Source organism: Molossus molossus, unplaced genomic scaffold, assembly GCF_014108415.1.
Source record: "Molossus molossus isolate mMolMol1 unplaced genomic scaffold, mMolMol1.p scaffold_m16_p_8, whole genome shotgun sequence".
NCBI classification, from domain to species: Eukaryota; Metazoa; Chordata; class Mammalia; order Chiroptera; family Molossidae; genus Molossus; species Molossus molossus.
This window is the reverse complement of record NW_023425402.1, coordinates 89,922,940-89,949,814: the sequence shown is the minus strand read 5'-3', so window position 1 is coordinate 89,949,814 and position 26,875 is coordinate 89,922,940. Positions and strand designations below refer to the sequence as shown.

Genomic DNA, 26,875 nt, shown 5'->3' with positions numbered 1-26,875 from the left:
GCTCCAGAATTGTTTGGATCTTTTTCAGGGTTTCAATTTCTTTGGTAAAGTATTTCTTCTCTTCATTCATTTTATTCCTGTGCTCACTGAACTAAGTTTTCTCATATCTTAATGACTGCTATGTTGAATTCTCTACCATTTGGGTCACATTCTTCCATGACTTTGATTTCTGGAATTTCTTTTGCGGCTACTGTGTTACCTTGGTTGTTCCTCTGTCGATGCATTTGAAGTAGTGAACATCTTTCTTATTTAGGTTCCCTTTTGATTTCAACAATTCAGCAGGTTAAATTGCCATTGTGGGAGTCACTGTCGGTGTGACCAGGGTGATGAATACCCTTGCTGTGTTCAGGACTCCAAAGGACTCTGGACACCACCACTGTGGTGAGGGGATGTGGCAGGTTGAGGGGAGCAGCAGGTTCTGAAGCCCATTGCGACCTGTTTCCCTACAGCTACCGGTGCTGCTGAGGCCGGGAGGGAGCTTCCCAGGCCCTGACCCTCTACCCACCACCACGTTGGCTGGGGCAATGGGCTCAGCAGGGTCTGTGGGGCCATCCTTGTCCTTCCCCCTGTTCTGACTCCTCTGGTTGTTCCAATCTGCCCACGTGCAGATGTCTGATGTGTGGCTCTCTCGGTGTCCCAGTGTGCTGAGCAGAGGGGCCTTTGTGGGGTTCTAGATGCCCCACTGGTTGTAGATTGAAGAAGAGACACAAAGGGGTAGTCTCACTCTATCATGACACCAACGTCACTGAAAAAATTCTCTTTTAACCAAGAGAAAAGAACAAAAATATCCTTCCACACAGTTAAAGTCTTCTCTTGCTCCTCGCCCAGTGGTACACCAGGGGACTAGTAGCAGATGACTGTCACTCACACATGGTAACCCTTTCTAACAAACCACTTAGTAACTTCATTTTTGTGGTAAAATATACATAACATAAAGTTACTATTTTAACCATTTTTAAAAGTGCAATTCCATGGCATTAAGTACATACACAGTGATGGGTGACTATCGCCACTATGTATTTCTAGTACTTTTGTCATCATGGCAAACAGAAACTCTATCCCCTTTAAACAGTCACCCCCTGCTTCCCCCTCCTCAGCTCCTACGTAAGGCACAGGAGCCCCGAGAATGCTCTCTTCGGAAGAAGAGGGCTCTTAAGGTACCAGGCTGGTCTAGTCCGTCATGTGCACCACTGCAGGCGCCTACGCAGGGAAATCCTTCTATTTCCCTACCTGTCGTCCCCGCCACACCACAAAGTCCTCATGGGTCAGGGTAGTATCTTACCCAGCATTTTGTCCCCAGGGCCTGAGAAAAGTTCTGGAGAGAGTGTGCTCAGTAAGTCTCCAAACAACAAAAACCCAAATCACAAAATGCTGGTTCTCAGTGCAGGCACCTGAGCAGACACTGCCGGCACCCCACTCCCCGGCCGCCCGGACTCCTGAGGCTGGAAGCACAGCCGGGGTGACTTCGAGCAGCCTTCTGAGGGCCATAAACACCATGGCCCCCGGGATATTTCCCGCCTTCCCCGAGGAATGGACAGTCCGTTACCAGCAAGCAGTTAAAGTGGGGCTGGTGAGTATCTTTATCAACCAAGATATTCCCTTTGACGCTTTGGGATATAAAACTGCTAAATGTGCACGTGACAAAAACACAGGAAATCTCCTTCCTTTAGGTTCAAACGGAATGATGCAGCCGTAAGAAAACAGTGCACAAGGAAGCCGTGGGGAAGGGATCAAACCATGTCAGAAAGAGATCCAAACAGTGAAATAAGTAGCTGTTTACAGATGTGCAACTCTGAATCATCCACAATGATTGGAGACAAGGAAGATCTGAGGTGACCAAAAATGAACAGATCCTTTTTCAATGTGGTACCCAAGTGTTTCAACCCTGTTCTCAGCACACCCTAAACAAGGGGACTGAAGTGCAGAAACTTACACCTCCCCTTTTCGCTTCTGATGCAAAGGAAAGCAAGTCCTGGGATTGGATCATTAAGACTTAGCTGCATAACAACTGGACGCCTTAAGACATCCTGATGTCAGTATCAGGGAGATAAACAGATTCATCATTTAAGGTACAGTTGACCCTTGAACGACAGATTTGGAGTGCATGGATAAACTTATGCCTGGATTTTTTTCAATAAGTTTTGTAAATGTATTTTCCTTATGATTTTCTAAATAACATTTCCTTTACTCTGGCTTACTTTATTGTAAGAATACAGTACATAATACATACAACATATAAAATATGTGTTAATTAACTGTTATATTATCAGTAAGGCTTCTGGACAACTGTAGGCTGTAAGCAGCTAAATTTTGGGGGAGTCAAATGTGGATTTTTGACTGTGGGCGGTGGGGGGGTGCTGGCTATCAATGTCAAACTGGCTTAAAAACAAAACACGGATTTCTCTTTATTTAAGTGTTACAGTCCGGATTTAATCAGTTTTTCCCCATGGGTGATTTCAGCATGGACCTTTGAGAATGCAGCTGACCAGCACATACACAGACTCTTCTCAGATCTAACTCTCCTTCTACTGTTCCTGTAAGAACTGCCCTTGCATCAAACCCAGAATGTAGGACACTTGAAGAATGTCAGGGAATACTTTTTGTGTTTTATTTAATTTCATTGAGACGGTAATGGTCCATTAAAAGTACTAAGTATGCCCTGGCCGCTTTGGCTCAGCGGTTAGAGCGTTGGCCTGCGGTCCGGAGAGACCCGGGTTCGGTTCCCACTAAGGGCATGTACCTCGGTTGCAGTTTGTCCCCGGCTCTGGTCAGTCATGTGGATGGCAGCCACTCGATGTGTCCCTTCACGTCGATGTTTCTCTCTCTCTCTGTTCCTCTCTCCCCCTCCTACTCTACCTGAACAAAAAATGGAAAAATGTCCTCGGGTGAGGATAATAAAAAAAAAAGTACTAAGTAAACTGATGAACCATGTTGATACATTTTAATCTTTTAAGACCTTTAAACCAGTAGATGGGAATATTGGGCTATTCTGTTCTTTTCTGTTTCATTTATAATGTGAATTCAGCCTATTGTTCCTTTCCCCCATTTTCCGCTTCAAAAAATATTTTCAGTAAGAATAACTGGCTGGAAGGAAACTAGAAATAAAAAAGGAAAAACAGGTAGGAATAGAATCTGAAGTCTAAAATAGATCAATGCTTCGAAGATATGAAAAGGAGTATACAATATTTGGTACACATGCTTGGATTGCAACGAGCAAGGACAGGGTCTACAGGAACCTTCCTGTTCACAAGCGCCCCCGTGTTTCAGCTTTGCTGCCTACCTCTTCTTGGTGTGTCCATTTGGCTTTTCATCAAGAGGCAGCTCAATAATGAGCTGACAGGACTGGGCGTGATCGAAGTTGTTCGGAGTCTTTGGTGAGCACTGGGTGTCCAGCATAAACACCTGCACGGGTACACAGCGGTAGAGGTCAGAACTCCGCCACCCTCCACCTGACCCCAGAGATGAGCTGGCTGGCCATGCTCGTCTCTCACCCACGGGATGAAGTTGATAATGGCTTCCGACCTGGTATATTTGTCGAGAGAATTAAATGAATTAATACCTGTGTATTACGTAGGCAAAGCATTAGAACAGAAGAGCAAACATTCAATAAATGTTAGCCGCTGGCACTCATAACACGGACTTCTAGCAGGTGCTAATTCATCACTCCAGAGAGCAGGGCGCTGACGTTCAGTGTCAACCAGAAGTAAATAGGGGCTATGTTTGCAAAAGATTTTCTCTGATTGTCATCTGCTCGGTATCGTATTCTATCTGTTACAAGAAAAAGTTCAGGAGGACTTCTGTGGTCTGGCGGAGGAGTATGGCCACATCCCCAGGCCCGACAGGGGGAGAGGAACCACTGCCTGCGTCCTGATCCAATGGCTTCATTCACATGACGAAACCTACCCGCACTGCCTCCCTTCAAAAATATGTGTGTTTTAAAGGAACTTTTTCTTTCTAAATTTTGCAACAATGGTCAGATTATTGAATACTGGGTTATGTGAAGAGTGAATAAAGGGGGAAGGTTTGGGACTGAGGAAGAAATAAATGTTAAGAAGTGAAAGACTCACTACGTGGTCTCTCCGTTAATGATCTATTTCAGAACAGGGTTTTCCACGGACAATTTCTTTTTTTTTTTTTTTTTTTTATCCTCCCCCGAGGATATTTTTCCATTTTTTGTACAGATAGAGTGGGAGGGAGAGAGAGGAAGGGAGAGAGAGTGAGAAACATCGATGTGAAAGGGACACATCGAGTGGCTGCCACCCGCACGACCAACCAGGGCCGGGGACAAACTGCAACCGAAGTATGTGCCCTTAGCGGGAACCGAACCCAGGTCTCTCCGGACCGCAGGCCGACGCTCTAACCGCTGAGCCAAACTGGCCAGGGCTCCACGGACAATTTCACGCTCTGTGTGGTGAGATGTGGTTGAAAAGGAGGCACGTGGGAAAGTTCTTTATCTAGCCAGGCGCAATGGCTTCCTGTTCAGAGAAGCCACCCCTTTGGACGGCCACCCTCATTTTGGCTTCTCTTATTTTTGTCTTTCCTACCCGGACTCATGATAACTCTTGACATGTGCCAGGAGAAAAAATACATCGTGAAACCTGCATGGGTAAGTACATTTTAATTTTACTGACCAGTTACATTCAACTCAAATTTATTAAGAAACTTGTAAATGTTAAGCTCTGCATGGGAGAAGAGAAAAATATCAAACGAGCTTGCTATTCTTAGGCATTCATAGTCTAGCAGTTACATGATTTAAATAAATGCTTAGGAGCAGTCCAAGCAAATCAAGTTAGGTATGAAGTTCATGGCCAGGAGGGAAAAGGACTGTATAAGAGGTCGGAGACGGGAGGTACAGGTCCCTGAGGGAGTGGAAGGCAGCTTGGTGAGGTAAGACCTTCGGGGGCGCTCCCCGCAGTACGCCCAGCCCTTACCTGCTGCGCCATGGCTCGGATGCGCCAGTACTCGGCCTCGGCACTGGGGGAGGAGGAGGGGGCCGCCACCCTCACCTGGCAGCCTTCCCCACTGAAGCTCTCGGTGCCGCTGTGGAAGCAGCCCAGCAGATCCTAGGGAGAAACAGCAGTGGTTTACTGGGTGCCTCTGGGTGCTGGCTCCAGGCTCTAACTCAGGTCTGACAATGTGTCTGGGACAAAAGCCCTGATGCAATTGCTTCTTTCTCACCCTCGGCAAGATTTCAAGGGGGACTGCCTGCTGGGAGAAGGCGGGATCCAGGCGGCCCAGTCCACAGGGCGCCGGGGGCGAAGGAACCCTGCCCCTGCTCCCAGCACCTTACCTTCACCGGCTTGAGCGTGGCGGAGAACGCGTCCTGCAGGGCGCAGCAGGCCAGCCTCCACATTTCCTCCGTGAACACGGGGCCCGCGGTCACGAGGACGTACCTGCCCAGAGAAACGAGAAGTCTTAAATGCACACGACTAGACCTGCAGAGACACGTGCACACATTTGTCCCATGGTTCCCTTACAAGTCTGGCGGTCTCTCCTCACGCTTGCCTCCAGTCCAGCTGGTGTTTCATTGTCACGCTACTACTTCCTAAACCATGTTCATGTAAAAATACCAATGGATCCCCATGACAACCAGGCTGCTGTCTAAACTTAGGCTTGCACGCAAGACTGTATGTATGCTGCACCAACTTGTCCATTCTGGCCCCTTGTCCACTACCCCGCTGCAAATAAACAATGAAAACCCCTCTGGCCACTTGTAATTCTTATCTCCATGTATCTGCTCACGCTGTTCTCCTTGCTTGCCAAGTCCCCACTGTCAAAAAGCTTACCTCGGGAGATCTGATCAAGTGTCATTACTACAAAACGCCCTGTTGACAACCCTACCCCCTCCTGTTCGTTCTTGGCATGTGTCGTTACTCCTTTCTGTGCGGACTCCTCACCTGACTCTGTCCTGCCTGTTAGGAGAGGCCATCTGCTCCCCGAGGAGGCCCCGGCCTGCATCTGTCTCTGCTGCAGAGCACCCTGCGTACTGCCCTCACCATAAGTATTTTCCAACTGAACACGGAAATGAAGAACTATTATTAGCACATAGTCCTCTCATCAAAAAAAATCTAAAAAGTAGATTGCTACCGCCAAAGATAATTTACGTCCCTTGGATTTCATAAAAACTCCGGGTTCGTAGAGCGCCAAGGAACCTTTTCCTCACCTAATGCAGGAGCAGCCCACTCTGGAGATGGTTTCCGTGGGCTTGGCCACGGAAGCGACCAGCAGCTCAAAGAGGTCCTTCAGCATGGTGTTGATCATGCTCTCATACCGGATGTCTACGGGAGAAAGCAGATCAAGGTTTCACTCACACTAGAAACAGATGGGTTGAAACGGCACATGTGGCAAAGGAGGCAAGTAGGAGTGATGAGAAAACAAGTATCTGAGTGATAAAAATACACAGAACATCCATTCTTTTATTTATCAGGATGAAATATGTGGTTCACTTTTGTGACCATGTACACTTTTCAAAGTTAAGTATACCATTTATTTACTTAAGTAGAATAGAATACATGGTATTAGCCCGATTACTAGCTAGTAAAAAAATTTAAATTCTTAAAAAAGAAGGGGAAAAATAAAACACATTTTCCTTACTGCTGATAGTCAAATTAAATCGGATTAAATGCCAATGGAAAACAAAAATAATCTCTCCCGTCCTACTGCTTCCTGAACCCATGTAGTTTGGTTTCAGTGTCCACACTGTCCCTAGGCTAAAGAAGACGACTTCCAGAAATCACATTCTGTTTGCCCATGTCAAGGACCACGTCAGTATTCTTTTCCTCAAAGTCCGTGAGATGCCACAGCAGCAGTTCTCTGAACCCTCACGGGCCCCATGCTGTGCAAAGCAACGACCTGGTCCAGAACATCACCCCTAAGGCTACACCTGTTGCCTACATGTGCAGACACCCCCTTCTCTTCTTTCTCAATTAGGTATTTTTTGCTCCCCAGGGTAAATCTTTCTACTAGGCTTAGTAGACACCATTTATCTTTGTTTTTTGACCCTCCCTTGGGGTCAAATTCTCATTAATTTCTCTAACACCTCCTACAAGGGAGCCTCTCCCTTCTCTTTGTAACCTCTACAGCAGTATTTCTTCTCTCAGATGCCCAGATCTCCCCACAGCAAGAGTCATGGCAGGATCTGCATTTCACAAGTGCTGTTCCACTGGTACCTAGCGGTCATGCCTGGCTCCCTGTCTGTCTGCTGACTTCACCTACCCCACACTGCCAAGTCTTTTTTCCAAGTGCCACAAATATTAAGAACCTTCTCTTCACCCCTAACCTGTTAAGCAACTTCTTGCCCATAATTTCAGCCTTTTCTAAAACTCTGCCTCCTCCATTTAGCCTCCCCAGATGAAAAAAGGACAATAGAATACACACCTTCATCATTCCCAGGCTACAGGGATATTTCTTCTTTGTAAATGTATTATATACTTGAACTTGTCTCCCTCCTCCTAATGCACAGATAGCCCAGACCTTATTAAGTATTTTATCTCTGGTTGCACGTATATTTTAAATATTGTTAGACAGTTTTGTACGGGACACAAAGATACTAATTTTCTTTTCTTTTCTTTTTTTTTTTTAATCTTTTTTATCCTCACCTGAGGACATTTTTTCACTTTTTGTTCAGATAGAGTGGGAGGGAGAGAGAGGAAGAGAGAGAGAGAGAAACATCGACATGAAAGGGACACATCGAGTGGCTGCCACCCACACGACCAACCAGGGCCGGGGACAAACTGCAACCGAGGTACATGCCCTTAGCAGAAACCGAACCCGGGTCTCTCTGGACCACAGGCCAATGCTCTAACCGCTGAGCCAAACCGGGCCAGGGCCTAATTTTCTTTGTTATAATCTATTACTAGAATGCTGGCATTGACCATGTAATTCTATTTTAATAATTCCCAGTACATAAACCATCCTCTGGTATTTGCACTGGGGATTTACTAAGCACTTTTAGACGATGTTGCTGCCTACTAAAGAAACGTTCCATGGGAACTGCTCGGGCACTACAGATACCTGAGTGGATAAAGCTTTGAATGTGCTCCACCACCAGCTCGCAGGACAGACCAATGGCGTGCTTGAAGTTAGCAGAGGCCACATCCCAGTAAGAATGGTCTTTATGGCTACGGCGGAGCCAAAGGGACATCACAGGAAGAAGAAGATGAACAACTGCATAGATACCAAACCCTGGTCCTGAAAAACAAAAGAGCATCAGAATCGTGTCAGCAACTCTCCTGTGGTGATACGGAAGCTCTTTGCCATCTCTTGGCGCTGACGGTCTCTTTAGAAGGAGCTCCCCGTTCTTTAAGGGGGTGCAAGGGAAAACAATTTACCACTGGGGACTACAGGTCTCCGATGGCATGTCTCTTTTTGGTTTCTGCATAATTTTAGTTATGTAAGTAAAACATGAATGTATTCATAAAAAATTCAAATAATATTAATAAAGCTTACATATTACTTGATCAACTACTTGGTCCCTAGATATAAACATACAGATATATATGTATGCATATAAGAAAATGCCCTTAAAATCTAAGTATATATTTATACGAAACAGAAATATATGTGTATTTGGGAGTATGTGTGTATTTATAAATGTCTACAATTTCATAAAGTTAAGATTATACTCCATACATCTATATCTATCTATCTACATAACACCTTATAAAGTTATTCATGTCATTAAATATTATAAATATTCATTTTAATGCCTGTATTTGTATGCTTTAACCATAATTTACTTAACTTATTTAGGGTGTTTATAATTTTTTTGGTATTTAAGATGTTTTCGCATACAACATTTTTTATATCTTTGCGTTCATTACCATTAATTTCCTTTGAGAACAAATTTCTAGGAATTGAATTACTGGGTTAAATATTCGTCACACTTGGTAGCACTTAACGTGAAAGCAGAAAATGGTACTGGCCAATAAAACAAATTTAGAAATAGTGGCATATAACTAATTCATTCTGTAAAATACCTGCTTATTCTTGGCAGACATTTTAACTTTTTAAAATGCGAGAGTAGCTGTGATGATTTTCCTTAAAAAAAATCTGATATAAACTTTGCAATAGATTTTAAAACAGTGTCAATTGTCAAGTCTTCATCAGTTTATATTGAATACAAAACCCCTCTTTGTTGTTCTGATTCTGTTTGTGAAAACTAAAATTTCTATAAAAATTTCTTTAATCATGGGAAAATTTGGAAAAGTGTGTATACTAACCTTAATTTGGAATAAGAAATAAATTTCTAAGGGACATTCTTTTCCTGTACTATCAGGACACTAGGTGATCATTAAATACCTTTTTACAAATCTAATCACCTATGACCTTTGTACAGTCAGGATGTTGCTGTCTGAACACTGCGTATATGTTTGAGTGGTTTGTTTATGTCAGTGGGAGACTCGGTGAGCCCTACTGAGGGCTCTGGGCCAAGGGCATGTGAGATCTGGCCAGAAGGGAAGGCTGCATTTATGGAGCAGAGTACAGCCACTGGCTCAGAGACATGGATCCCACAGCCTTGGCTTGATTACTGGGTGCTCCAACCATTCAACCGACTGGCCATCACACATTATTTGTAAACAGACTTATGGGAAGACTTGTAAACAATGATAGGACATATCTTAAGCATCGTAGTCATTTGACAAATATTTACTGAGCATCTATTATGCTGTCTAGGGTTTCAGCGGTAAAACAGATAGGCACTTAGAGAAAAACCTTCCTGATGAATGTTACATGTATAACACCTGCCCCAAATGATAGACGTGGATACTCACCAGGTGTTCTGGTAACATCTCTCAACAGCTCAAAGAGTAAATCCAAGGTTGGCGGCTGGTGCTGCCGTGGACAGTTGGACACAGCTGCTGTTAGCTGCTCCAGCAGGAGGATCCAGACTTCTATTAGGCCTGGAAGGAAAAACCAGACCTCCATGAAGTTTGGTTAAACATCATCGCAGGAGCAGATATGTAAGAGAGGCCCACACACCCCACGTGCTCTGTGGATGGGAGGCATGCTCCAGTGAGGTGGTCCTCAGGGCCTACAAGTGGACAGACTATGATGTACATATTCTGACAAAGTCAAAGGGAAAAAACACTCAAATTTCTTCCTTATTTCCCTTCAGGAAGAAGGTGATGTGCTTTGTAAATTCTATATGAAACAATTGTCAGATTTCTTGGGGGTTGATGATAGCAGAATAATATAACGTCCTTTCAGTTCTATAACCTTAGTCAATCATTTAAAAAATACTATTTTATTATATACATAACAAAAATGCCATTCTAACCATTTTTGTGTGTACAATTCAGTGGTATTAATTAAATGCACAATGTTGTACAACTATCACCGCTATTTTCATCACCTCAAACAGAAACTCTCTATCACCATTCAGCAATAACTCTCCATTCTCCCCTTACTCCAGCCCCTCAGGTAACTTCTGATCTACTTTCTGTCTCTGATTTTGCCTATTCTAGTTTTGTAACTGGAATCATAAAATATTTGTTTTTTTGTGTGTATCTGGCTTATTTCAATTAGCATAATACTTTCAAGGTACATCCATATTGTAGCATGTATCAGAATCCATTCCTTTTTATGGATAAATATTCCATTGTATGTATATATCCCATTTTGTCCATTCATCTGTTGGACACTTGTATTGTTTCTACCGTTTGGTTATTGTGAATAAAGTTGCAATAAATATTGGAATATATATTTGAATTCTTCCTTTCAATTCTTTTGGGCATTTATCTAGGAGTGGCATTATAGGGCAATTCTGTTAGTGTTTTTGGAGAACCACCAAATTGTTTTCCATAAAAGGTGCACCATTTTACATTCCCATGAGGGTTCTGATTTCTCCACATCCTTGCCGATACTTATTATTATAATTACTTTTTACCTATAGCCATCCCAGTAGGTGGTGAACTAGTATTTCATCATGCTTTTGATTTGCATTTTCCTAATGACTAATATTACTGGGGTTCTTTTCATGTGCTTATAGGCCATGAGTATATCTTTTTCTGAGCAATAGCTATTCATGTTCCTTGCCCATTGTGACAGTAGGTTGTTAATCTTTTTGTTGTTGAGTTTTGGAAAGTCTTTATATAATCTAGATATTAAAACTGTATCAGATATATAATTTACAAATATATTCTCCCATTTTTTAGACTGTCTTTTCACTTTCTTGATAATGTCCTTTGATGCACAAAAGTTGTTAATTTTGAAATCTAAATGATCTGTTTTCTTCTTTTGTTGCTTGTATTAGTCTATTTTCTTTGCTCTTCTTAGTACCTCATTTTTTCCAAGTGTCATATTTTTGGGTGTGTGTGCGTGTGCGTGTGTGTGTACACGTGTGTGCATGCAATCTGTAAGTTATTTTAAACATCCCTGTCCACATGGCAGTTTGCAGTGCTGGTCCTCTCCCAGTCCTGTATGCGTACACATCGCTGTGTATTACTCATACCTGGGAACATGATGCTCTAAGACTTCTGTTTTAAAAATAACATACTAATGCCCTGGCCGGTTTGGCTCAGCGGTTAGAGCGTTGGCCCAAGGACCCATGAGTCACGGGTTCGATTCTGGTCAAGGGCACCTACCTTGGTTGCAGTTCATCCCCAGCCCTGGCCAGGTCATGTGGGAGGCAACCAATGTCTTCAATGTCTCTGTCTCTGTCTCTCTTCCCCCTCCCTTCCTCCTCCACCCTGCTTCCCTCTCTCTCCCTCTCTCCCACTCTACCTGATGATAAAAAGAAAAATATCCTCGAGTGAGGATTAAAAAGAATAATAATAACAAACTAATTTTTAGTGCTGCTCATTACTATGTAAGGGAAAAAGCATGGAATTCTTTTTATTCAATCCATATACTTTTAGTTTTGCCATTTTTACAAGCCTGGTATGAGCCAACATTTCTGCACATTACTGTCTTTGCAAATATGTGAGCCTATAGCTCAGAAAGCCGTGCAGAAAAAGGACTCGATTTCTCTAGATGCACACAGAAGGACTAGAACATAAAAAACAGCCCACTCTACATCTTAATACTTTACTTCTAATTTTCCTGCAAAATAAAACTGTATCAGAAGATGGCATTTAAAAAATAGTTCTATTAAACTATGTCCCCAGGTTTAAATATCCCATTAATAGGAAGCAAAACCAAAGTCATGGACAATAAATAGAATAAAACTAGGTGGTAAGAAATCTCATAAACCTCAAAATACAGAGTTGGGCAAAAGTAGATTTATAGCTGTGAGAACATGAAACACAAAGTTTATTCTTGTATTATTTATTAATTATTGTATTATTTTCCATGTGGACAACTTAAACCTACTTTTGCCCCACCCTGTATAAGCAGATGTGAACAAGCTAATTTATAGAAAATTCAGAGGACAAAAAAATACGTTACATACCACTATGGGGGTGCAGCCAATATAATCCAAATGGACTACTCTACAGGACAAAATATCTCACTTCTTCAACCAAGAAATTGCAAAGGGGTTAAAAAGTCGGAGAAGAAAATCTGTAGATTGAAAAGGAATCTAAGAGACATATCAGCCAAACATATAGTGTGGATCTTATGTGAATCCTAAATTAACTGACACTTATAAGAAATTGGAAACAAAATAAAGAGTTGATGTTATTATAGAGTTTTTGTTAATTTATAGGTGTGACAATAACTTTATGGTTGCTTTTTATCTTTAAAAATAAGATAAAAACATTAGTATGTGTTCTAATGACTGAGATTTGCTTTAAAGTAATATGGAAAGGAGGATGTGGGTGGAGGGGTTGAGGAAGACAGAAAATGTGTGTGTGTGTGTGTGTGTGTGTGTGTGTGTGTGTCTGTGTGTATAAATATACATTATATGAAGTCGGCTATAAGTTAATAATATTTGACTTTTACCTATTGCTGGGTGGTAGGTATATGAAGGTTCACAAAACCATTCTGTCTAATTTTATATATGTTTGAAATTTCCATAGGAAAAAAAAGTAATTATTTGTGTTTGGGAACCAGAGAAAAAATATCTCACATATCCATGGTGAGAATTAATTGTTGATACTAACTTAAGCTTTTACTTTTATTTTTTTCTCTGATTTAGCTATGTTTCCTATATATTATAACTTTAAAGTTCTCAATGAATTTATACTGTGGGAAACTTTAGGTAGTTGAACTATATCCATAAGAAGATGAGCTGCCTACAAAAAAACAGATTCATGATTTGCATAAATAGGAAGAGAATGCTCACTGTTACATATACAAACCATCTACAACTGTTTTAAAGACTGCTTATGCTTATAATTGTCTGGGTTGGAGGCTTACAATGCTAAGTGAAAATTATTCTTATCTAACCATTAAAATGAAACCTGAAAATTATTCTTATCTAACCATTAAAATGAAACCTCTAGTCTGGCCAGTGTGGCTCAATGGTTGAGCGTCGACCCATGTACCCAGAGGTCACCGGTTTGATTCCCGGTCAGGCCACATGCCCAGGTTGTGGCCAAGTTCCAGTGGGGGGCATGCAGGAGGTGCCAATTGATATTCTCTCTCATTGATGTTTCTATCTCTTTTTCCCTCACCCTCCTCTCTCTCTCTCTCAAATCAATAAAAGAAAAAAAATACTTAAAAATGAAACCTCTATTATGTAATATCTAGACAATTTCCAATATTTTAATTGTTCTCTACATTAGGTATTCCTATGGTTCTTTCTCATAGCTAGTCTGAACTAGTGAAGTTTCACTGTTTATAATCTCTATGGAAAACTGCAACTCTTCTAGCCACACCCATAAATGAATTTGTAATAGAAAAATAAAACAGGAAAAAAATGTAAAACAAACACAAAAACACATTTAAGAATCCTCCCCTAAAAAGTGTTTTGCAAGGGTTTGAAACAACTCACTCCCAGATATTAGACCCCCTTTTAAGAATATCATTTCCATTTCTACATCTAGAAACAGGTTAGGGTCATCAAGTCGGAGTAGGAGTTAACCGATCTGGAAATCGCCAAAGTTACTAGGTTGAACTCCAATTCACAGGAAATTACATGGGAACTAACTTGAAACACATTCTTTAAAATTATTCTCTTAATGAGTCCTCAGATCCACCAGTCACAAATAGATTCTCTCTTCAGTAATGGCCTAATTTTCCCCGCTTCTAACCAAATAGTCCTGCAGGAAGTAATTATATAATGATTGTGTTTCCTAGAAGAAATTACGACAATTACCAGCCAATTTAAGGAGAAATGCACCAATGCAACCACATCCCAATTTGCTCAATTCAAGAGAAATCGGAGTTAGAAACTATATTTCGCAGAATCTGCACATCTGCATTGGTTTCTGATGGAGGCATCAACTGTAACATGTTTTTGGAGCCTCCGTGGAAACTTTGGGTAGACGTGTTCTGTGAGAATCATAAATGATAACAACTTAACTGGATGATCATTCATGATCTATAAGATACTTAATTCACGGCTTAAGCTTCTGAGAATTTAAACAGCCAATAACCTGGTTTAGTGTAATCGATGAATTACCAGTGTCGTCGTCGAAGTCGGACAGGACCGACTCCGTGCCGTCCTCACTGCTGGCCGACTGCTCCTGGAGTCTTCGAGGCAAACTCGCCAGTCGCCCGCTGAGGAATATCGGCTTCATGGGCATTTTGTAGATTTTGGCCAATAACTAAATGAAAAACACCACATTTCAATTGTATGCGGAGAAGAGCTACACCCTGGGTGTCACCGAACAATAAAATCACACAGTAGTAATGGAAAGGGGAGAGAAAGGCAGAAAAGCGGCCACTGTCTGCAGGGTTTCAAGTTGGTTGGTTGGGATTCGGCTTCACTGGGCAGCTGGCGAGGGGCACTTAGTCCAGGAAGCAGACGAAAGAGCACCCAATGGCGACAAGCAGAGAAAACAACACAATGAACGCTTTCAGCATCTCAAATGTCTGTAGGTTTTATAGACTTTTATAAACCTACCAAAGGAACCGTGACGCATGTCAAGAATTTTGCCTATGGCAGACGGGGCTCTAGGGGGAACACCGAGAAGAGTCTGTAGGCCAGTCAGATACCAGACCCCGGTTCCCCCCCACGTGACCCCCCATCACAGACACAGCGGGCAGTGGGACATGAGGACCTGTGGGCAAGGTCGGCGAGGGGAGGAGAAGCAGAGCTAAGAGACTGCCTGGGTTCCTTGCTCCCCTCTCTCCACAACAGCCCAGACCCCAGGGGTCTCTGCTACTGAAACCAACTCCCAAGCATCCTCCTATCTTCACAAACTACAGCTGTGCTGCTGCGACCATCCTGGTCCAGAAACCGAGGCAACAGCTGCGAGCCAGACAGACAAGAGCCTGTCACGAAGAACAGAGTTTCTGACGTTCACGCTGCGGGACGGGCAGGGCTGCAGAGTGACCGGGTGTGGGGAAGCCCTGGCTCGGACGGTGATGCTGCAGAGCGATCTGGAAGACGAGGGGTGTCACACGGAGCCGCGGAGGGAAATGCCGGGCAGAGAGCAGCCGCGGCCCTGGGGTACCAAGCGGCGGTTGGTGGGGCAGGTGAGCGTGGCTGGAGAAAGTGAGTGAGGGGAGGATCTGAGGTGGAAAGGGAGCTGGAGTCACGTCACGCGGGGCCTTGTGCAGGCCCCTGAGGAGTCAGCGCCACGTGTCCTTTCTACAGCCACAGGCTTCGCGCTGTCACGGGGGGTGAGAAGGGGCCTGCGGGCACAGCCCGAGAGGACAGGAGAACCTGTCTAGGAGAGGGTGTCATTGAAGCCTAGACGAGGGGGGCTTCAAGCACAGGGTCTCCTCTGGTGCCACAGGCGTCTGACGTGGGTAAGGCCGAGCATTACTGAACTGAGCATAATTAAGGCCACTGTCCACATTCACAGGTGAGGTTTCATTGGATTTCTGGACCAGCTCTGGAGTGAGGACATCCCTCCTACTTATGTCTCTCTTCCCTGGCTGCACCCCACCGCCCACGGTTCGGTATGTCGGGCAGAGACTATGGCGTCCCTCTGGGAGCAGATGGGTAGTGCCGGGGGTCTCAGGGCCCAGCTGTGTGTCCTAGCACACTGTGTTACTCTCTCTCTCTTTTGTGGAAGGCTGGGGACAGACACGCGTACTCCGCATCTGAGTCCCAGCTGCCTCAGCAGACAGTCTCCCTTGGACCTCAGCAAAAGACACCCCCAGGCCTTGCAAGCATCTTCCCAGGCAGGTTTCAGGGCCCAGCCTCGGCGGGAGCACCCTACCTGAGAACAGCGCCGGAGGTAATCCAGGGCAGGCAGGCACAGGTCTGGGGACGTGGCTCCTGGTCCCGGGACACAGTCTCCAATCTCTTTACAGTCCACCTCCCCTGGGGACAGCACGGAGACAAGACAAAGTAATTCCCGTTTGTGTCCTCACGACAGAGGACCTATTTACCCACACAGCCTTAGTTCGCCCCATGTCTACTAGAACAGAGGAAAAAAAGAAAAGAAATTACTCCAACTTATACAACCCTGCGAAAAAGCCCTTCCTTCTGCCCCCCAGGAGGTACTGTACACCGTCAACACAGTGGGGGTCATACCGCACACCTTGTTTGACTGAGATTGTTTGGTTTTGCAACTCCCCTTTTTACTGAACAACGAGCCCTTTCCCCCTGTTCGGCCACAGGACCGTCAGTGGCGGGACAGTGTTCTCTCGTACCCGGGCACACCAGCTCCCCTCCTGGGCCCCTGCTGGCGACTTCTAAGCTTTGGTGGGATGATTCTGAGATGAGCAGGTGCTGGGCTGGGTGAAGCACCAGGCCTCTCTCCATCTGGGAAGGGACCTCCTGCTGCCAGAGCTCAGCACTAAACAGTGAGAATAAATACAGGCTCTGGAAGATTCTGAACATCTGGGGTTTGGGGATGGAGACTATGTCATTGAATTAAAATGATTTCTTTCTTTTTTTTTTTTTTTTTTCACATGTCTAGAGATTTAACAGATTTGTAGAGGGCTTCTAGATTTTCCATAGGTAAATGGTAGTTGAGAATTATCATTTTTCTTCTCATGTAATGAACCTATTTCTTGACTTTTAATAAAATCATTGCATGGTACTGTAATTATCTCTAAATGTCTATAATCGTAGCAACTAACACCCTCCCCTGTGGGTAAACAGACATAATTACTAGGCATTAGTTAAAATTCAGAAGCAGACAAAGAGGCATTTTCTCCTTAGGAAAGAGAAACATTTCTTATGTTTTAGAGAGAGATTAGCAAACTTTTTTTGTACAAGGCCAGAGAGAAAATACTTCAGGCTTTGCGGGTCATACTGTCCTGGCGGCAACCCTGCCCCATGGCACGAAAACAGCCACAGACCAATGACCGTGGCCGTGTTCCCACAAAACGGCATTTATGAAAACCATCAGTGCTTGGATTTGGCCTGCGGGCCACAGTTCGCAAACTCCTGGTTTAATGAGTACACCTTACAGTATGAAAACACAGACCAGGCCAAATTCACGTTGCAGTAACCAAGTGGGCATGAAAAAGAAATTCATTGCCTAGCTTGTTGATCACAACGAGTATTTAGAAGTTTTTTCCTGAGGCTGCTGTGGAACACAATGTGTATGCAAATAGCGCCCCCTGGAGCTGGGGGCAGTACCCAGCCAGCACGGCTATGCTGGGGGCTCCCAGTACCCCAGAGCCCAACACAAAGAATTCCATCTTATAATTCAGAGGAAAAAAAAGAGGACCTACTTGTTTTAAATATTCTCCATGTGCACACTGATAGCCTTTCATTTCTATTTTCAGGTCACAACTTCCTAAAATCAGATCTCAAATTCTAACACGCTGAGAAGCATCTCCACTTGAAAGTTTCGCTGAAACTGCCCTGACCAGTTTGGCTCAGCGGTTAGAGTGTCGGCCTGCGGTCCGGAGAGACCCGGGTTCGGTTCCCGCTAAGGGCGCGTACTTCGGTTGCAGTTTGTCCCCGGCCCTGGTCGGTCGTGCGGGTGGCAGCCACTCGATGTGTCCCTTTCACATCGATGTTTCTCTCTCTCTCTCTCCCTCCCACTCTACCTGAACAAAAAAATGGGAAAATGTCCTCGGGTGAGGATTGAAAAAAAAAAAGAAAGTTTCGCTGAAACTCAACATGTCCCAATGTCCAAAGATAGAATTCATTACTTTCTCCCGTCCTCCACACCAGACCCGCTCTCCTTTCGGATATCCCAATTCTGGGTAACCTTGGCCCCGGGAAGAAACTTGGGGAATGGGAGCACCCTCAGTCCCTCCTCCCAGCTGCCTCTTCATCTCAGCTTAACCGGCTTTCTGCTTTCCTGGCCCCATAGAAGTACTCCTCGTACTAAACTGCAATTACTGACGTATGTGTTGGTTTCCCAGACTGGGCAGGAAGCATGTTTTATTCATCTCTATATCCCACGGTGTGTACAGGCTGCCGTGCCCACGTGGCAGACGCTCCCCTCTTCACTGAACAACAGAACACCGAAAATAATGCTTCTTAAAGAAACTACAGGTCTGTAAAACAACAGAAATTATACAGGGTGTGGACAAGGGTAGGTTTACAGTTGTTCATAAGGAAAGAATACAACAGCTAATAAATAATAATACGAGAATAAACTGTGTTTTGGGTTCTCGTAACTATAAGCCTGTGCCATGTTCAGCCCACCCTGTGTATACTGGTCTCTGTCCCTGGTCCCTGGCCCAGAGCTCCCCAAACCCTTGTAATTTCTAAGTGACAAGAACACGAGAAGCATCTTTTCTCCTGATATTTGGTCTCTGACCCAGGTTCCTGACCTAAATCTCTCGGCATTTCCTGATAGGAGACCTTTTCTTTAATGAGGCAGCCCCTGGTGGGCTCCTGGATGGGGGCTGGTCACCAGAAACACCAGCTATGATTAGAAGCTTGGAACTTCCAGCCCCTCCCCCATCCTCCAGCCAGGAGACAGGGGCTGGCAATTTAATGATCTATCGAGCCGACAAGACGGAGTCTCCACAAACAGTCCAAAATTACAGGGTTCGGAGAGAGCTTCTGGGTCGGTGAACACATCCACGTGCCTGGAAGGTGGCACACCCAATTCCACAGCGCTTGGGATCCTTCCGGACCTACACCCACATATCTCTTTGTCTGGTAGTTTATCTGTATCCTTTATCACATCCCTTATATATTATATTATATAACAAACTGGTTAAATGTAAGTAAGTGTTTCCCTGAATTCTGTGAGCTGTTCTAGTAAATAACAGAACCCAAGGGGATGGGGAGTTGTGGGAACCTGTGATGTTTGGCCAGGTTGGACAGGAGTCGTGGGTAACCTGGAGATCAGCTACTTGACAATGGTATCTGAACTGGGGGACAGCCTTGGGGGGCTGAGCCCTGAACTTGTGGGGTCTGAGCTAACTGAGCACAGTGTCAGAATTGAATTGCAGGACACCCAGCTAGTGGCAGAGAGAATTGCTCGGGGTGGGGAAAACCCACACATCCTGTATCGGAAGGGCTGTGAGTGTGGCAATGGTGTGAGACTGACGGAGGCACACGGGATGTGAGGTTTGCTTACACAAGAACTGAATTTTCTGCCTAATGCAAAGATTCATACTTCAAGGTCTTCTTATAAATTAAGACATCGAGTAATTTGGCTTCTATATAACAGAGAGCAGAGTTTTTTAAAAAAATATTTTGTTGTTCAAAAGAAATCTCTCAAGCCCAGAGTGTAAAGTCAATAAGCGAGTGGCTGCCACGGCTGGCCCTCAGCTCAGTCTATTCCTCAGGGCATATGCAGCAATAGGATAAGGGTGCGGCACACCTGAATATAACAGGGACAGTCCACACATCAGACTTGGGGCCTCCAGCTTCTACCCTGAAACTCGCATTCTCTTCCTGCTCTCCAAATCAGGGGACATGGGTCAAGTCACCTTGTTTCTTTGTGTCCAGTTTTATTTTCCAAAAGAATTTGCCATTTATTTAGCAAGAATGTAAAAGCATCTTACAAACCTTTTAGTTTCCTTATATAAAAGGCTCTCAAGTCTAAGAGCACTCAGTGGTAAGAATTCTTACAACTTGAGTTTCTTCTAAATGTTTGGTTTAAATAACTGCTCCCCACTTCCATTTGATGGATGAATTCATGCTACATAAAAACCTGCTAGAGCCCTGGCTGGTTTTGCTCAGTGGTTAGAGCGTCGGCCTGCGGTCCTGAGAGACCCGGGTTCGGTTCCCGCTAAGGGCATGTACCTCAGTTGCAGTTTGTCCCCGGCCCTGGTCGGTTGTGTGGGTGGCAGCCACTCGATGTGTCCATTTCACGTCGATGTTTCTCTCTCTCTCTCTGTTCCTCTCTCTCCCTCCCACTCTACCTAAACAAAAAATGGAAAAATGTCCTCGGGTGAGGATAAAAAAACAAAACAAAACAAAACAAAAACCTGCTAGAGAAGGTCACGTTGTTCAGCAAGACGCTACTTTGTTAAAGTATTCCAAAATTAGGCATAAAACCAGCTAGACGCTTCCTGAACTGTAGGGCTCCAGAGAGGGGACTTTTACACTCCGAAAGATATTATGATCAGTAAAGCCTGGGGGAAACCTTCTTAAATTTTGCTGAGGAGCTAGAAACTCAAAACTCTATGTGGCACTGAGGATACTAGTTTCCTGCATAAGGGCAACTATTGAACATAATATTCAATATTTTAAGATTCAAAAGGAAGTTGAAGTAAAATAACACATAGATTGAAAACATGCTTCGTTACAAGATTATGCCACGAACACAGTGAAAAAGATCAACCCTGGACAAAACCCCTCTCACAGCACGCTCTGTTCCCATGCTCACACCATCTGCTTCCATCCCAGGTACGTGCTCCAGGCAGCCAGTGGGCCTGTCTCCAGGGCTTTCCAGGAAAGGGTCCCCAGCTGTCACCAGGCATGAAAGGAGGACTCCACTCACCCAGTCCTTTGACAAACTTCATAAGGCACATGATGTAACTAGTGGCTGCATTAGCAAAGACCTGGATGTTGTCGGTATTGAGAAAAGCTTCAAATACATCAAACACTGGAGCTTGGCCTTTTCCTGGGGGAGGAAGATGATAAAATTTTAAGGAAGTTAAGTCTCTACCCTTCAGGCTGCCCATTCTCCCAGCACCTTCCACAAGGCCTTGGGAAAATCTGGGAGAAAGGCAGATCATTTTGGATGAACAACTGGTCTGGCTCCAATACTGTACTTCTTAGTTTGGCCTGCAGGGGGAGCTGCAGGAAGGCGACAAAGAGAGACCCGTGGAGAGATGGGGGCAAAGTTGGCTGAACGCAAGGCTGAGGCAATGTGCAGGTCTACAGGGCTGTGAAACGTGGGCCTCTGGAATTCTTCTGCACACATAATGACAGGGAAGGAAAGGTTTAGATAAATCCCTCATGGCATGTATTAACTTATTCATACCTGTGCAGAAGAGTTAACATAGAAGGCTTGAGACGGCTGTCCTTTAAGGCCTGCTCACAAGCTTGGCCCTTGGCTGGAGTCTGGGAGCTTGGCTCTCAGAATATTCCTGGGCATCAGTTAATCGATAAGGGTAGTTCCCTGGGCCTAGACTGTGCAAACAGTGTGGTTTACTCTGAACATCTGCTTTCCCTCGGGGAGTCTGGGAGTTTAGTATGTGCTGGGCAGAGGGTCCCTCCGGGACCACTCTCAGCTGGGTCTCTAATGCACTTTCCCGGGCTGAAACATTATACTCATATTGCTGCAGCTTTCACTGCTGGGGTGAAAGTGTGCTCTGTGGGATCCCTCATGGAGGCTGAGAGCGCAAAGAAGCCTGCACAGGGATTCCCCCAGATTCTGTCCTTCTCCCTTATAATCTGGCTTGTCCTTACTCTGTTGCCATAATACTTCTCAGCTGTGAGCAAGGTAATAAATCTGGGCCATGTAGTAAATCTTAGCAGCATGATTATATGCTGAGTTCTGAGTCCTTCTGGTGGGTCTCTGATTGTGGGGGTGGTTATGGGGACCCCTGACACAACACCCCTGGTTGCTGGGGATGCTTTTTGGGTGCCATTCACAGCCAGACCCAATCTCCTGAATTTGGATGCCCTTATGTTATGATACTTTTCTGCTTCTTTCTAGCAAGTGGATAACATTTTTCCTTTTGGCTTTAGGCATTAGCTCAATACAGACAGGCATAATGGAAAACAACAGATGTCTCTTCGCCTTTTGTCCAGTGTGTCAGGGAGAGCAGGGCCCGACAGTGCTGAGCTCTGGTCCACTGGCAGAACGCAGAACTCGTGTCCCCGCGGCACCAGCTCATTTCCTGCTGATGAAGCAGGGCTGAGTGCAGCTTCCCTCTTGTTCCATGTCCTTTGACAGCATGACACTTGGCATAAAGAACGAATGCTCTATCGCAAAAATCAACCCCACATCCTTCCCACTCTCCCACTCCTATTTAAGTCCTCTCCAGAGCAATTAGGCAAGAAACAGAAATAAAGGGCATCCAAATGGGAAAGGAAGAGGTACAATTCTATCTGCAGATGTCCCGGTCTTATATACAGACAACGTACAGCCTTACCCATGGAGTAATCACCAACTAGGTACTCCTTCACCTCGGACTTGTTCCCACTGTGCACCGTTTCCAGGGCACTGAACAAGGGCCTCCAGCCCGACTGGATTTGGGTGGAACACACTTCAACCAGCTCCCCGATGGACGTGACGACCTGGCAGAGGCAAAGGAGGTGGCACTTCAACCCCTTTTCTTAAAAGAAGCAGGAGAATTTCTGGAAGCTGATATATTTCTTCGCCCCCTATCTCTGGGTTAATTTTAGCAAAAGAGAAAAAACAGAACCCAGACGAATTCATGCAAAAATCTGCTAAATAAATAGTCATATTGCATTAGTTGGCATTTTACTAATGACTAACGTTGCTGAGCAACTTTTCACAAGCTTATTATTATCCATTTGTAAACATTCTGCGGCTCTTTAGACTGGGTTTTTATCTTCTCATTATTGTCTTTTTTATTATTTTTAGAGTTCTTTATGTATTCTAGATTTACATCTTTGTGATCTATAATTTGCAAATATTTTAACAGCCTCAGGATTGTCTTTATTTTTTAATGGTGTTTGAAGAGCAAAAGTTTTAAATTTTAATGAAGCCCAATTCAAATTTCTTTTGTATGTGTCTCTGTGTTAATCAGAAAGGGTGGCAGGATGCTTGGGAACGATGTGAAATATGGACGCTTCATGACTCTGCATGGCGTCCTTACCCGGGGCCGTGCTGATCTGCATTGCTCCCGTGCTCGTGTATGCTTCTGGAATGAGCACCACCAAGTTCTCTTTCTGTGGATCATGCTGGTATCATTTCTAAGAAATCTTTGCCTAATTCGAGGTCTAAAAGGTCATCTCCCATACTTTCTCCTAGAAATATTTATCGTTTTTGCTCTTATGTTTAAGTCTATGACCCCCATTATTTTTTATATATGTTGAGAGGTAAAAGTATAGGTCGTTTTTGTTGCATACGCTTTTTAAAAAATAACTATTTGGCCCTGGCCAGTTTTGCTCAGTGGTTAGAGCGTTGGCCTGCGGTCTGGAGAGACCCGGGTTCGGTTCCCGCTAAGGGCACGTGCCTCGGTTGCAGTTTGTCCCTGGCCCTGGTTGGTCGTGCGGGTGGCAGCCACTCTATGTGTCCCTTTCACATCGATGTTTCTCTCTCTCTCTCTCTCTCTCTCTCTCTCTCTCTTCCTCTCTCTCCCCCCTACTCTATCTGTACAAAAAATGGAAAAATGTCCTCGGGTGAGGATAAAAAATAAATAAATAAAAATAAAAAAATAAAAAATAACTATTTGTTGAAAATAACATCCTCTCCCTCTATTGAATTCCAGTGGCATCTTTGTCAAAAATTAATTGAACATAAAAGTGAGAATTTATTTCTGTACTCTATTAAGTTCCATTGAGCTGTAAGTCTATCCTTATACCAATACCACACTGTGTTGATTACTGAAGTTTTGAAATCAGGTAGTGTAAATCCTCCAAATTTGTTCTTTTTCAAATTTGTTCTCTTTATTCTCAATCCCTTGAATATGCATATAAATTTGAGAATGATCTTGACAATATTTTTTAAAAGTTGTCTTGGATTTTGATGGGAATTGCACTGAATCTATACATCTAGTTTGGTAAAATTTCCTAATTTAAAACATCGAGTCTTTCAATTCATGAACAGAGTATATGTCATAATTTATTTAAATCTTCTTTAATTTTTCTTAGTAATATTTTATAGTTTTCAGTGTACAGGTCTTAGACTTCTTTTGCTAAATTTATTCCTAAATACTTTATTATCTTAAAGATCTTGTGCATGGAATTGTTCTCTTAATTGCAGTTTTTGATCATTTCTTTCTTGGATATAAGAATTAAACTGATTTTAGCATGCTAATCTTATATCCAGTGACCTTATTAAATTCACTATTAATTCTAGTAATTTTTGTAAATCCCACCCCCAGTACTCGTTACGAGTCATTCTCTGCTTTAGCACTCCACCCTCTGCCCCAGGCATTCCCCAATCTACTGTCTCTATAGATTTGCCTGTTTGGGACATTTCTTATAAATGTAGTCATATAAAAGACGTTTTCGCATTATCTTCTGGCCTTCATTCTTTCTGGAGAAGTCAGCAATCGTGGTTCACTTGTAGTACGGCCTGTTTTTCTCCATTGCTCTGAAGAGTTTGTCTTTGTCTCTGAGCACTCTGACTACAATGTATTTACTATGGATATCTTCGTGTAGATGCTAATCGGGGTTCCATTATTTCTCGAAATATATTTTCCCACTCCTTTCTTCTTCCTCTTCATCTGGACTCCATTGACATGTATACTTGACATTGTCCCATGGGTCACTAAGGCTTTATTTACTTTTCCATCAAAATTAATTCTCTTTGATGTCCACAATGGATCATGTCCATTAATTTATTTTGAATTTTACTGATTTCTTATTTTGTCATCTCAAATCTTATCGGTAAGCCCTCCTAGTAGATTTTTTCATTTTGGTTATTGCCCATTTTAACCGAAGAATTTGCGTTTTTTGACATTTTCAATTTCTCTATTCACATTTCCATTTTTAAATCATTATCATCACATTTTTAAAAAATTCTTTGAACATATTTATGATAGCTACTGTGAGTCTCTGTCTTCCAAATGCAACCCTGGGATCACTCACTCTAAGTCAGTTTCTTTTTATTGTTTTTCCCCAAGTATGTGTCACTCTTTGTTTCTTTCCATGTCTCATAATTTTTTTCCCTTGAAATGTGACACTTTAGGTAACATAGCATAGCAATGCTGGATTCTGATTCCTTTTTCTGAGTTTTCTTTTTGCTTTAAACTAAGTTGCTTGGACATAAACTGTGGAATCGGTCTCTTCTTAAAGTGTGAGGTAACAATGTCTCCGCTCCGTTTCTTTTTTTCGCCTGACTTCCTAGTGTTTGTCCCCACATCTGCACAGGTTGGTGGTCAGCTGGTGATGTGGTTATTGACTGTGCTCACACACCTTGAGCCTTTAAGGCTTCCCCCTTTGCCAACCAGTCTGTGTGTGTAGACTGGGGAGAATATTCAAAGTTCTGCCAATTCTTAAGTCTCCTTTGTCTATTACCTCCAGATGGGGTCATGTGGTCTATCCTGCATATGTCCATGTTTCAATCAGCCAGAGAAGTGTGAGGAACTGATCTGCCTTCTATGCATCTCTGGTTTCCAAGGCCTCATTTCTCGCCGGTTCCCTGCTCACTGTAACCTCCGGCTCGCAAACTTGCAGGGTTCTCCCGTTCATTTCCTAGTGAATTTGAATTCACCCATTGCAGTTGACACATCAATGATCTTTTTTTCAGCTTCTCCAAACCAAGTAGGTTCCTTACAGCAGAAAAGCGTCTGCTTTCCCCAGGCAGCCCCACACTGGTCAAACCACTATTCTTGCCAAAAGCTCAGAAGGGTGATGGGTGCAGTCTTCCGCAAGGTCACAGCCTCCCACTGTTCTAGCCAAAGTTCTAGCAAGAACTGTTTTGGTCAATCTCCAGAGTCCTGAAATGGTGGCTTTGGACGATTTTGTACTGTCTAATCCTCGACTCGTGGGAGAACTCACTAATTGCTCTGTGCCATCGCAGCCAAAGCCCCTCTTGTTCTACACCTATCTGAAAACATTTCAGCATAGTGATTAAAGCCTGTCTGATAACTGATGTCTGGATCCCTGGAAGTGAGGGTATGTGTGTCTATTTTTAGCGTTTTCTTTCCAATATGTTATTTCCTAAAAAGCCTGATTCTTCTCCTTCTACTTCTCCTCCTCCTCCTCTTCCTTCTTCTCATTATTATTATTATTATTATTATTATTTTGGTATGTGCCCCTAGCAGGCACCGAACTTGGGACTTTCTGGTCTGCAGGCCGATGCTCCAACCGCTGAACCAAACTGGCCAGGGCTAGCCTGCTTATTTTTGATTGAATATAGACATTGTACCTGCAAATAAGAAATAATGATGTCTTGTTCTCAAGTTGGGGATTGTGATTATTTAAAGTTGAAGATTATTTTCTGTTAGGACTGGTCTATTTTAGCTTCCTCCTTCCTCCTAGGATATCCTATTCTCTTCATGATTCTGACCCAAGATGTCAGGAAGTTACCAGATTGTCAGGCCCCAGACTCCAATTTTTCTCAGCTTCTTAGTCTTTCAGCTTCCTCTTCTGAAATGAGTAGTTTCCAGTTTAGGAAAAGCAGCCCCGAACACCAGGCACAGCGTCTGGGTATGCTTTTTCTCCCAGATCATGGCCTCAAGGTTATTCACCCTTCTGTATACTTCAATGCTTTCCAACAATTAAAAAATATATTTTTACCCAACTTTTTCTAGTTGTGCCTGTGGGAAACTGATATGAATGACTTAGTTCACTATTACTGGAATCCCCCAACCTGGCCTTTAGATATTAATTCGTATCTTCATTCTTGTTTTGTTCCAT

At 43.6% G+C, this 26,875-nt stretch overlaps 1 protein-coding gene across 1 annotated transcript in view; it reads right to left on the bottom strand.

Annotated features, from left to right (window-relative positions):
- The window catches only part of ARFGEF3 (ARFGEF family member 3), a 149,869-nt gene that overhangs the window by 8,130 nt on the left and 114,864 nt on the right, over nt 1-26,875 (bottom strand). Inside the window, exons 23-32 of the mRNA XM_036248697.1 lie at nt 22,474-22,618; nt 20,871-20,993; nt 16,218-16,321; nt 14,507-14,651; nt 9,774-9,902; nt 8,014-8,190; nt 6,164-6,278; nt 5,291-5,393; nt 4,932-5,063; nt 3,281-3,402 (exon numbers count right to left, since the gene is read on the bottom strand). Coding sequence (XP_036104590.1) covers nt 3,281-3,402; nt 4,932-5,063; nt 5,291-5,393; nt 6,164-6,278; nt 8,014-8,190; nt 9,774-9,902; nt 14,507-14,651; nt 16,218-16,321; nt 20,871-20,993; nt 22,474-22,618 — 1,295 coding nt within the window. The remainder of the gene's footprint in view (nt 1-3,280; nt 3,403-4,931; nt 5,064-5,290; nt 5,394-6,163; nt 6,279-8,013; nt 8,191-9,773; nt 9,903-14,506; nt 14,652-16,217; nt 16,322-20,870; nt 20,994-22,473; nt 22,619-26,875) is intronic.